Genomic DNA, 13,000 nt, shown 5'->3' with positions numbered 1-13,000 from the left:
TTAGTGAAATTTTGGCCTGCAGCAGACATATTCCACAAGATGCAACAGGGATGCAACAGTCCCTATCACTCTGACACATGTTGTATGGTGCACTGCACTCAGATCACCAGTCATAGAAAGAATAATGATGAGCAGAAGAGAGTTCTGAAAGAAAGAGTAAGCAATCAACAGGCTGAAAGACTCAATTTAGGAGAAAAATTAAGAGCAGCAGGAACTCCACAGAAGCTGGTAAAAAATGAGAACAAGCATTACAAGACAATCTGTGAATGTCTGACAGAAACAGGAGAAAGTCAGATTTCATGAGTAAAAAACTTTTAGGGATCATGAATAAAAGGAACATAACTAAAGCAATGAGAGGAAACAGATGAAGTTTAGATTGAGCATCAGGAAAAAGCCTTTCTGTAGTGAGCAGCAGTGAGATGTACCAGGTTGCAAGCTCTCCCACTGGCCAGAGAAGTACCAACATATCCCTATTTAAATGACAGTTGAACATCAAGCATATACAACAGGAAATGGTTTGTAAGCAAAAGACCTGAACAAACAAGTCTAAATTCTACCATTTTCTAACATATATTTAATTTAGCATCCCTTATTTGGATGGCATAACATTGCTTCTGAACAAATGTAGCACTGCCTGTTCATCTGGAAAAGAGGAGAAATGCTGAGCAGGTCAATGTAGCTATCATTAGGACCATGCTTTAGCAGAGGCCTTGCATCCTCTTGTGAGCACACAATCCAGTCTCCACTGACTCCACTTTGGAAAAACTCAGGCAGACCAAACTACAGTGCTTCTCCTCCTCCAATCCAAGATGCTTAAAACGTACGAGCAGCTTCTCCATGAAGGTGGTGGCACATTCTCATCATCCTCTTTGAAGTAGGAACCATGCTATGCATTAATACTAGCCTTCMTTATACTACTCCAATATTAATTTTGTTTTCTTCTACATCCTGCTCACTTTCCATAGGTTGTCAGTCTTGAGTCTTTCACTGATATTTCAATTACCTTTTAATGGAGACATCAAGATCCTTCAGGCAGTCCACAATCGTGCTTCTATGTCGCTGTACTGCATTATGGTCTGTCTGTACAGTCTTCAACAACGACGTCAAAGCTACATATCTGGGATAAGGACATAAGGTAAAATATCACTTAACGGCAGCCATGCAATTTCTATGCAACCCCTCCCCAAATTTAGTCGTCTTTTGTAAAAGAATGGAATTCTCTTGTATTCAAGAACAAATGGAAGTCTTCCAGGGGACTGCCTGGCCTCTCCAAAGGACAGTTACCACACAGAAGTGTAAAATACCTAACAGTACCCTGCTGCCCAGACAAGCATTTGTCCCAATTTCTGGGCTCATGCCAATTGCCCTGTTTTCACAGAATATTTTGGAAAGCGTAGGCAATTAAGTGTTAGACTCCTCAGATCACATTCTGAAATCAGCATGTGAGCTGCAATTCTGAAAGGCTAGAACCTTCTACCTGTACCATGATTTGCAAACAAAAYTCCCAGAGACGGTACTTCATTCTGGCAGTTGCAATAAATTCTGTGTCCAGATTCAGAGTAACCAAACCCTTTCAAAACCACAAAACAGACTCTTTGTTGCTGACTGTATGCAATCTGAAAAAACATACTCTTTAGCTAATTTGTCAGATCTCCAATGACAACCCTGAACTGAATGCTCCCAGAGACCAGCTGGGACAAGGCAAGAGATTCACAAGCTATTGCAAAAAAAACCTCTGGTCCAGACTAAGAAACCACACACTAAGAATTAGATTGTGGACTCAGATTCACCAGCTAAGGAGGGCAGGGCCACAGTAAGACTGTGACAGAGAAAAGAATGTGCTGAGAGAGAAAAACAAACAAAAAAAACACCACAGCCACCAAAACTCAGTGATACTAATCCCACCAACTGTACTTCCCAACACTCTCCTAGGAAGCTCTACTTCAGCATAATCTTTGCCTAATTCCTTCCCAAGCAATTTTAACTGGGTATAGCCAGAATGTGCTTCATACAACTTACCTAATATTTTTGTCGTTGTTTAGTAAGAAACGGCCTAGGATGTTAATGGCTAACACCTGCAGAAAGAGTTAGGGAATGTCAGTGATCAGAGAAGGCTGCTAGTCTTCATCACTATTTCAAGATGACTTTTAAAGGCAACATGTCAAAACTACCACYGGGGTTCTTGGCCAAAAGCATAACACAAAGAACTCCACAGGCTGGCTAAGCAGAAGCAAAGCCAAGACAAACACAACATGGGCTCTCTCCTGCACTCAAGGGAACAGTCTCCAGAAGGGTTTTTCCAGCCCCTCCCCCCCCYTTTTTTTTAATTTTCCCAAATGCTACAGTTTTATCTAGAGCCAATCATGCAGCTACCTTTGGGTGAAACAACTTTGCCTCATGTGTCCTCTAGGTAAGTTACTTCCTCTAATACAAGCTTGGAAAAAAAAAATTGCCCTGGCAAAGGCAACTTACTCTCAGTCCACTCTCAGATTTTATGTCCATAATAGTCAGCACAGTTTCATAGAGGATAGCATTTCCCACGTTTTTACTCGTTTCTGTATTAGTGGCAACCTGGAGGGGGAAAAAAAAAAAAAAAAAAAAAAAAAAAAAACCCACAACATAAATGACTCCAATGAACACTACCCAGACCCCTTTTGTGCTGTTCTGCAGAACAGGCAGCTAAACTAGCTGACCTTTGGCAAACAAGCAGCGATGCCTAGGAACACACATCTCTGATGACAAAATTCACCCCAGCACTGCAAGCAGCTGTCTCCTCCCCAGTGATGCCAAATTTAAATTAGCAAGAAATGAGAAGGGAAAGTTTAGGCTGATTATCAACCTTGCAAACCTCACCTGTGCAAGTATATCATTCATTGCTTCACTTGAATCATCATCATTTCGCCCTAGAATTCTTAGTAACCGCAGGATTCGCACCTATGTCACAAAGTAAAGCAAAGGAAATTTCACTGGATGAAAGTGCTTTACATGGGAGAACCATTAAATGTCCAGTATGCTTCCTGAGGAGTGGCAGAGAAGCAAGACAAGCTCCTGACTTTCTGTTCAAAAGCAAAATGAGGATTTGGTTCCATCCTCAACAAGATCTTTACCAGAAAGTACAGACCTATGCTATGCTTATGTTTTCTCCCACTGCCCAGAACTGTTAGGAGTATTCCCACTACCCAGTAGGCACAATCTCAAAGACCAACACAGGTATTGTTTCTTTCTCCTTCTACCATAATTTTTCACAAAATGATAGGGCATGACCACTGCTGCTTAAATTAAGCCAAGTGTCTTCGCACCGAGGTGGATGAAGAGCATTTGCACAGTCAGCTCTGACAAAAGGACATCATCTCAAAACCAACACAGCTGCCCTCACGTAAATACCTCACCATACCTAAGTCTCAAAACACAGTACTACTAGAACTAAAGCTACAGATTACACTTTGCATCAGTTCTTACCTGCAAAAAGGGGTCACTGATCCCAGACACGTCATGCTCTGGTGAGTATCCAGACATGATAAGGTTCTTCAGAATACGAACTAATTGGGGAACAAGCTGTGAAGAGAGTTGTCAGAAAGTTTACCTAGCAGGGTTTTTTTTCTTTCTAATTTTTGAAGTAAGGGTCCAAAATCAAATCATATGTTTAGATGCAAGATCAGTTTACAGATTCTTCCACAAAGTTCAGCCTGCACATTTAGAGAAGATTTTATATAAATACCCACAACTCAGCTAGAGAACATCTATATACAATTTAGTTGGGATCTGAGTACCAAATTATATCTTTAAAGTACTAAATCTACCAGTGTGCAACAGGCAATGCTCAAGAAGTACCAACTCAAGAAATTCAGCTTCTCATGAAAAGGGGGGCTACTGGAACTATCAGAATGGGATCATTCCAGGGCCTTGCTTGGGAGTTTTCTTACACCAGCAAATCTCCATATAGCACGTATCATCTACTTGTGTGGAGCACCAGGCATAGCCAAGAGATTTGATCCTTTCAGGTGMTTCTATGGATAAATTGTTAAGGATTGCTTCAAGTTCGACACTCCATCAACCTAGTTTCTAGAAAGAAAAGCTTAGTGTTCTGCTTCCTCTCCAAGAGCTCCYGAATAGGGCAGAGTGTGGATTTTCCCCTAACCTTCCCCCAGGGCTCTATTGCTAGGCTGCTCCTTCCCTGCAAGTAGTTTCAGGGTCTATTCTCCTCCTCTTCACCCCAAATTTCTCAGCAAGAGCCGCAATACTAAATTGACCCAAATTCTTTGGTTCAGCCATTAGAAGCGTTCTGCATAACAGCAGAAAAACTGATTGAAGTACTGCTACTGTGTGCGCTACTGCCAGACTTGGGAACACAAAATCACATCAATTTACACTGCTTATATTTAAAGTTTCTTTCCAACTGGGAGGGCTGAAAACTTTAAAAAGAAGTTCAGATTCCACAGATGTTGATTGCACTGATCTGCTGGTAGACATCTACTCCACAGGAGTAAGTTATTTTTCAGGACTCGGACACAGCTTTGAAGAAATGCCATCCGTTTGCAAAAGTTTGTTTTAACTTCTTCCACCTTAGGCATTTCCAGCTGAGGGTGCCTCAACCATCAAGGCAATTCAGAAGAAGCATAATAGAATTGCTCTGTAATAGCGAGCATACGCCCAGCAAGCGGTTTAGGGCAGAATGTGGCAAATACGTCAGTCAATTAACGAGGCAAGCTGTAACAAACCTAATATTAATCTGCAAAAAACCTTCACAGCAGCTGTGAATACAAAAGTGGTCCTGGATGAAACAGAAACCCACTGCCAACACATACTATGAAAAACCTTAAGCCTATGAGAGAAACTGGACTAACTCTCACTGAGCTGTAAGAGAAAACCCACTCCCAGTGGAGTACAGCTGTAGACCTCTCCAAGTTTTATTCTTTCCTATAGGAAGTTTCTTCCATTCCTTTCAGTACTCATATTATTAAAATAATCCAGACAGTGTCTGGAGATGAGGTTATAGAACACACAGAGGTGCTGTGGTGGTTGCACTAAGTGGATTTTTCATTCCTGGAGCATGGTTGGCACCAGCATAAGCATCATTCTCTCTCTCAACTCATTTTATGCAGGACAATTACAGTTTATCAAAGCATGCTCTAAAAAACAAAAACAAAAAAACACCAACAACAAACCCCCCCCCCCCACAAACTTCTTAGCAATTTGCTCCTAAGACTTAATGGATTTTTCCCCATCCTCAAGACTGGCTGCTCCTGCACTCTAAGGAACTCACTATGAATCAGGGATTGCATTAACAGTGAATTTCTACCAGATCAGAGATTTCCTATAGTAAAGTTTGCCATTTCTGACAACAACAAATCAAGATGGTGCTTCAGTTTTGGGACAGATAGTAGTGGCAGTTGCCAAGAGCACAGTGTGATTTATGGAGCCCAACAGCTGCACGTAGGCATACTAAGCGGGCAATGTTTCCTGGAGTAATATCCCGTGCTTTCATGGTGCAGCACAAGAAGGAAACCAGTCTCTTTTTATTCCTACCTTTGCTCTTCAGGAGTCACATACTCCTCTGAAAATGTGTTTCACAAAGCATACAAACAACAGAAACCATGAATTTTGTATTGCCTGTTTCAAGAAGAAACCAGAGGATGCTGCACCATCTTTCCTCAAGACAGAGTAACACCTGAGTGGAGTGACCTTCTGGAGCATTCTTGGAACCCTGATTAACATTTTCTTTGCCTTCTTACATGCAGCAGTATTATCAGGACTGAGGACATGACAAACAAAGGGAAACATTACAGCCATGGAGATCAGTTGAAGGCCCCACCTATCCTCTACAGTCAAATTGCACCCACAGAAAATATCAACAATGGAGCTGTACCCAGTAGCCCTTTGCAGCACAGTGAGCCCACTTCCAAGTGGCTAGGTAACTGCCTCTCCTGCTCTCTTCTTATAAAGGAATTGCCCAAAGTTGGCCCATGTTGCAGGCAAGACATAAAGCCCAGTTTATGGTAAGAAGAAAGCCCAGAGGTATAGTGCGCAAGTGTACAAGAATTTCCCTAGTATTCCTCAAATGAGAGAGGGCTTGAGGAAAGCAGGCTCACATTTGGAGAAGGCCACAACTGAGATTCAGGGCTGCCACAGGTATGGAAGTTTAATGACGAGATCCGAACACAAAAAGCATTAGACAAGTACAGTTGATTAGCTTATGGCATTAATCAGAAGTGTGGCATTAACAGGCACTGCCTCACAAGAGGCAGAGAAGTCTCTACAGATTCAATGCAAGCATGCACCATCTAGAAGAATTAACTCTTACCTTTTCATTCTAACACACAGCAGGATTCCAAACAGACAAAAGGGACAAAACAGACGAAGCAGGCATTAGAGACAGATCAGTGTTATACCATTCACAGCATAAACAACCACAAGAGATAGCTAGAAAAGAATGTATCTAAAGGCTGTGGACTCAGCTCTTCTCTCTTTTCCCAGGATTATCATCTTAAGTGAGCAAGGGATAGGTACCTTCAAGATGGCCCCAGTGACACTTTCACATTCATTCCTGACATATACAATCTGGGCAAGGGAAGATGCATGCTAAAGTGCCAAGATGCATCAGAGGATGTATCATTTGAAATCCCTAACGACATAGACAAGCCAAAGGAAGAAGTGGACATGCAAATAAATAAGCACCTTCAAGACTTTTAAGAGGAGCAATTGGCCAGTTCCATTCTATCAGTTTTGTTCAATTTCTAGTTCCTTCTTTGGCCACAAAATTAGAATCACAACACTTTCAGATGCTCTTCTATTAGAACTCTCTAATATGGCAATAAATACTGCAAAGCAAATTACAGCAAGCAGCATAAGGAAGTACATGCTAAGAGGGAAGAAAAAAATTCCTAATCAGAGGAGGAGAAATGATGTTGACTCTCAAGCTCTTAAGTTAAAAGGGGAAGTGACTTAACACAGCATGCACCAGAGATAAGGTATCTACAGAGCCAGAACTTCCATTGATATTTTTGACCTGAGTTTATAAAACTGTATGCCTATGGTTAAGGCATTCAAGTGTCAGTCTGGGCCTCAGTTTTTCATCTTTGTTTCTTTATGTAATACATGTGTCATCCCTAATACCACTATGCAATTATCTATAAAGAGCAAAAAAAACCTAGCAAAGCTAGAAAAGAGGACCTCAGTCAAAGAGGATACTGTAATCCTAACTTTAGTATGAGTTTCATACTACACAGTCTTAAGAGTGATGTTTCATAACTTACCACCTTCTTGTAGAGGTTATGGCTAGAGACACCCAAAACTCCCAGATATAAAGATTTTGATGGTTTTGTATATGGTGTTAAATTTTTTATTTTGAAAATAAGCAGACAGTATCATCAAATTCTTCACTCAAATAAGTATAAGGATTTTATTAAAAAACATGTGTGCTCTGACTTTGCTAGGAAGGCTAAGAGGATGCATCAGTCAAAAAAACCAAAACAAAACACCCACGAACATTAACTCTTCAATGTTACAGTTTGCACTTACCTTTCTAAAGTGCGCAAGCATGTCCGGGCTTCTCTCGCACATCTCTGTGAGGAGGACAACTGATGTGTGAAGAACACCTAAAGGCCAGAGGAAAGAAAAAAAAAAATCTGTATTTAAAACATAATTTCAGTGCATATGACAATTTTCAGGCATATGACAAAAACCAGAGGAAAACAACAAGTCATACAAAACATACCCTGCTTGAATCCAACATATCTGCCCCAAAAGATACTTGCACTTGCAGCTGTGCCTAAGGGAAAGCAGACAGCTGTGTGTGCATGTGTTAGAGCAGGAGCTAAAGTGAGGAGAGAAACTGACCTTGTCTGAAGCAACTTCCATATTAAATACATACACAGATGGTAACTGACATGCAAACACAAGATTCCAGAAGGGGCAAAATGTGCTAATTGCCTTGTAGATGTTTGGTTCCTCATGCTTCCTAGTTTTCTCTTCTGATTTCAGGGCCCTAGCCAACCTTAAGTGATCTGAATTGGGCCTTCCTTAGAGGGTCCCAGACCTCAGTCTGCAAAAAGACTGGGGAAGCCAGCATGTGTACACAGCCAGCCAGCTGCTGTGTGTTCTGCCTTAATGGAACCCAGTTAAAGCATCTCTGAAAACAGTTGGAAAAGGCATGCCAGCTACAAACAATTTAACTAGAATTTAATGCTAACTAACTAGAGTTAGTGAGATATAAACTTGTAAGGTACAGACCTTCAACAATAGGCATTATTTTCCTCTCACATTCAGCTGAAACACAGATATCTTTCCTCTCGGATACATTATTTTTCAGTTATCTATTTTTTGTAGCTGCCAAGCCTGTACCTGAGAGTTCCTGATTCAGAAAAAGACTGGAAGTTTGCTTACTAAACGGTGTTTTCTACAGGAAAGAAAACATTCATATTCCACAAGCTATGCTGGTTTCTCATCCATTGCAGGTCCTATCCAAAGTCTGTTTTGAGGTGCACAAGTACCTATAGCTTGTGTCGCAGCTTTCTTAACACTGACACTTCCCAAAAGTGAGGCTTCCCAAAAGACTGCTGAAAGGGTTTCATATATATTGTGCTTCAGAGAAAGCCCATCACAAAACCTACCACTAAGACTCTGTTGGAAAGGAGAAGCTGATTTTAAGGATGAGGAAAGCAGAAAGGATGATCCAGTTCTTGGATTCAGGTGAGCCTAGACTCAATTCTTTCCTTGGCCAAGGCTAAAAGAAGTTGGGCAAATCACTCCATCTCTCAGTGCTTCTATTCCCATTTTTAAAGAGGAAAAGAGCAGCTCTCTGCCTTTCAGGGTTGAATAACAAAGACAGAGGATGTTATACTACCATGGTGGACCATGTAGGCATCATCTATTAACAAAAAGTCTTACAAAACACTGCCTATCTGAAACAGTGCCTGGACTAAGGGTTCTGATCAGCACATTTAAAATCAAGATAAACTAGTCCCACACCCATGAACCACACTCCACAGGTCAACTGTCCTGTACCTCAAAGATGCACAACACATGCAGCAAAAAAAATGGAATTAACAGCTTCTCAGGAAGCTAATTTGGCATGTTAATAGTGTTGCAGTTACAACTACCCTGGCTTGAGAGGCAGAATTTCTCCCAGTAATGGGTTTCCAGCATTGCAAACATCTACTGCAAGACTCCTAGCATACCCACCTATTTTCTTAAGGCACATGCTCATTGTAGATGTGACACAGGAGAAAGATTTTGGGAAGTGAGCACTGGGCTGACCCAAATTAGTCAAGGTGTTAATAATTTTGCTAATCTTCTTTAAATAGTTTTCTGGAAGCATGTGTACAAAAAATGTATTAAAACAGAAGCCTAATCTAGCAAAAGATTATTAAAGAGACAATTTATTTTATGATGATGTTCTGATCAAAAACAGCATTGAGGAAAGACTTTTTCCTGACAATGCTATAGGTATCTCAGTCCTGGGAATGCCTGATGAATTTTGTTTCATTTCAGTTAGGAATTTCATTATTATCTTTATAAAGAAAGACATCAGGGACAAGAATTGTTTTTTCATGTCTCAGGCAGAGTGTGCAATCTTGGTAGTCAAGAAACCTGTTTCTGCATACTGAACAAATATAACCTGGAGGTAGAACGATGCTGAAGAATCCTATAGTGTTATGCTAACAGAAGACACACAACAAATTAAACAATATACTTTAATAAAATCCCTTTAAGCAGTGTTTTGGATAAAAATCAATTTTTCCTGTTTCTGTCTGCTCTGAAGCATTTCAAAAAAAAAAAAAAAAAAAAAAAAAGACAGAGTTCCTTTTGTCACCTATGCCATGTAAAGTCCTGCTAAGTAGCACAGTCATATGCACCTTCTGAATGACATTTGCTTTCACTGCATAGCAACATGAAGAAACACATCATATAATTACCCCTCAAAAGTTCCCTCTAAACAAAAAGCTTAGGTAGCAGGTGTGCCATCCCATAAAGAATGGCATAGCTCTGCTAAGCAGGGTCTCAGACATTACCGTGATTCTTCTCATTAAGCAAGTTTTTGGTGGCTGGCAGGAACATCTCCATGAGTTCAGGCACCTTTCTAATGACATGAACAGCACACAATGCTGCCTGTGAAGGAAAACAGCTCCATTAGCACACACTACAATGGCAACGATATATGTTTTGAGAACACCTAACACAGTGGGAACTATCACAATGTTCATGAAACACAAAGGTTCATGATACAATATTCTATCTCAGTACTAGAAGCAATGCCAAACAGCATCATTCGGACTGATGTGAGAAGATTTAGAAATAAAAACAAACACCAAAAGATTGGGGTTAGTGCCCATTAATAGGCAGATGTTTACACTATAATCAATAACTTAAACATACACAGTATCAAAGTAAAAACAGCTGCCTCATCTGTTGGAGGCATGTCTTGGAGAGGCTTACACACATTCCTGCTATCCACTGTTTTACTTCTGCTCCGGATAGACAGGGGAGTCCAGTCTCTGTCTATGTCACAAACACTAGGAAATATTCAGCCAGTGTGATCTAATCTGTTTAGTGTTTCAGATATCAGCAAGGTATCCCATCAATCTTAAGTTTCAGTTCACAACAAAGTACTCAGTTCCCTGAAGTACCTTCTTCCTAAGATAGGAGTTTGAAGTTTTCAGGAGTTTTTCCACCTCTCCTGCAAGGTCTCTGCACATCTCTGAAGAACCCATGCAGCCAAGAGTACAGAGTGCCAGCCCCTGCACATATTGCGTGCTGTGATTAAGGTCACTGTAAAGGAGAACAAAAAAGCCAGTCAGCACACACACATAGAACCTGAACACAAGAAAAACGGAATCTGTACATACAGTCATCTGGCCAGCTGCATGCATGGCCCAGAAGAACRCTCTGGATACTCAGCAATTTAGGAGTATGAGTGAGGAGCAGTAGCAGCTTTGAGTGCATGCAACACAGAGTTTGGCCCTGCTTGTACTTAGATTCCTCCACTATAAAGATACAAGACTTGGGTAAAACTATCAAGTGGGCATCCAACGCTTGACCTGAGAGGGGGAAGACCACACAGAACTCCATTGAAACTACTGAAGTTAAAGCCTTGTATTTTGGAACTTATATGCAGAAAAGTATCAAAAGTACACATCAAGTACAATGCTGCAGTGACTTTGTGGTTGTCCCAATTAAACGTGTTCTAGAATAGGCTCTGGCTTTTGGTTTATACACCCTATTTTGCAGTTTCTATGCCTTAAGATTTTTGTGTAATTTCATTTCCTGCATATATTTACAATACCTTTTAATTCTGGCTGGTCCCCTTCCTCCCTTCTATTTCACTGCTTTATTTCACTATTTCATTAGTGTTAATGAAGGACAAATTATAGATTTGTCCTTCAGATTTGGTCAGGAAACAAGTCCTAAAAGGGTAACATACAATTTGTATGCCCTTAATATATTAAACCTAGTATAAATTCTAATTTCACATTATACTAAAGCTTACACACTTAGCACAAACACTGATTAGAAGAAATGGAATTTGCACTGACAAATCAGACCGTATATAAAATTTATGTAGAATATCCTCTGTCTGAATTTGTCCTACTTCCAACATGCCCCATTCTCCTGAGCTTAAAAAACAAAAACAGCCACACACCTTGAAAAGAATCAGTGCAGGAATTTTGTTTTGCAATCCTAGCTCTTCACATGCCTGAGGAAGTCACCAAAGCACTCAATAAAAAGTTAAATAACCTATCAAGTACATGCTATTTGTGTGTCTATCCACCAATGTCATACAGTACTAGAAAATAGAGCTTCCACATGACAATCCCAAGAGCCTTTAAAACAGATTTCTATGACACTTTTCATCAAGCTACTTGGTACTAATGTCACACAGCATCCACAATCCAGTCACAAAAGATGATTCTATTGTGAAGAAGGCAAAAATATGGTTCTTGGTTTGGGGTATTTTTGTATGATGGGGCAGCAAGGAAAATGAGTGGTATGTAACCAAACACATACAACATGTAGAAAAGCAAGAGACAGCATTCTGGTTGTGACATCAAGCAACCATGCACTATGGCAACATGAGGATGAAATAGCAGATGGCACATGCTGCTAAATGGGTTCATTTTTCTTTTCTCTCCTTCAACAAATTTTTTGGCAGCTACACACTCTGCATATAGCAAGTATATGCTTCACGAGGGTGCTCATATTTGTGGCAAAAAAATCTAGGTCATGCTATAAAAACAAAAAAACATCAACCAAGCTGGCATTTGGATAAATCTAGTAAGACCCAGTTGTTATGCTCCTGCTCCCTTCCATCTTGAAAACACCGGGAAACACACCAATCATCATCTACTAAACCATAACATAAAACAGTCCCAGTTTAGCAGCATTTTGCTGGGGGGGGGGGGGGCAGGGGAAGGAGGGGGTGCATGGGGGAATCCTATTTTTCCACCCCCCTCATCTGATTTCAGCAAGATGCCAAGTAGACAGCACATCCCAAGTTGCTGCCTTGCTTCCAAGAAAAAACATTCATCAGGACTGCTAGGCCAACCCTAAGAAGATGACAGCATATACAGTCTTGATCCCTGAAGTCAGTCAACTCTTCAGAGCTCATCAGCACTATAGTCAAGTGAGTAAACACTGGAAAACATGGCTGCAGCAATATCTACAATTTTGTGACATAGGATGGCCAGTCCAGCATACAAAATTCTATCAGTGTCATAAAAACATCCTCTGATTCAATCATATATAAAATGTGGATTGGCCCTTCAATGGTGCTGCCTTGCCTGACTAACTGCTTGCCTGGCTTTTGCCTACAGCAAGCTAGGAGGTAACTATTTTACAGAACTAGGAGAGTGTTCTTTACAACAATTTGAGGTTTTCTGCACTGGCTGAGCAGCTTATTGTGGTCATTTCAGCTTCCTGATTTTATTCATCTTAAACCTTCAGAAAACACACATTCCCATTCTGAAACAGTGGTTACATCAGATGCAGTTTGTCATGTGCATTC

General features: G+C 40.6%; 1 protein-coding gene across 9 annotated transcripts in view; it reads right to left on the bottom strand.

Moving 5' to 3' along the window:
- Positions 1 to 13,000, bottom strand: part of AP1G1 (adaptor related protein complex 1 subunit gamma 1) — a 47,716-nt gene that overhangs the window by 18,273 nt on the left and 16,443 nt on the right. For 8 of the 9 annotated variants that reach the window (XR_003255933.1, XM_026081054.1, XM_026081058.1 and 5 more), the window contains 9 exons: positions 10,626 to 10,767; positions 10,011 to 10,107; positions 7,519 to 7,595; positions 6,302 to 6,310; positions 3,460 to 3,555; positions 2,854 to 2,934; positions 2,473 to 2,571; positions 2,020 to 2,075; positions 1,004 to 1,117 (listed from right to left, as the gene is read on the bottom strand). Coding sequence is in view for 8 of the 9 variants with exons in the window: in XM_026081054.1 (XP_025936839.1) it covers positions 1,004 to 1,117; positions 2,020 to 2,075; positions 2,473 to 2,571; positions 2,854 to 2,934; positions 3,460 to 3,555; positions 6,302 to 6,310; positions 7,519 to 7,595; positions 10,011 to 10,107; positions 10,626 to 10,767 (771 nt within the window). In the remaining variant the exon portion in view is untranslated. The remainder of the gene's footprint in view (positions 1 to 1,003; positions 1,118 to 2,019; positions 2,076 to 2,472; positions 2,572 to 2,853; positions 2,935 to 3,459; positions 3,556 to 6,301; positions 6,311 to 7,518; positions 7,596 to 10,010; positions 10,108 to 10,625; positions 10,768 to 13,000) is intronic. The other variant, XM_026081057.1, reaches the window with a different exon arrangement.

This window comes from Apteryx rowi, unplaced genomic scaffold, assembly GCF_003343035.1.
Source record: "Apteryx rowi isolate R43461 unplaced genomic scaffold, aptRow1 scaffold_537, whole genome shotgun sequence".
Classification (NCBI taxonomy): Eukaryota; Metazoa; Chordata; class Aves; order Apterygiformes; family Apterygidae; genus Apteryx; species Apteryx rowi.
Note: the sequence above shows the minus strand (reverse complement) of the source record. Positions and strands in the feature narration are given on the sequence as shown.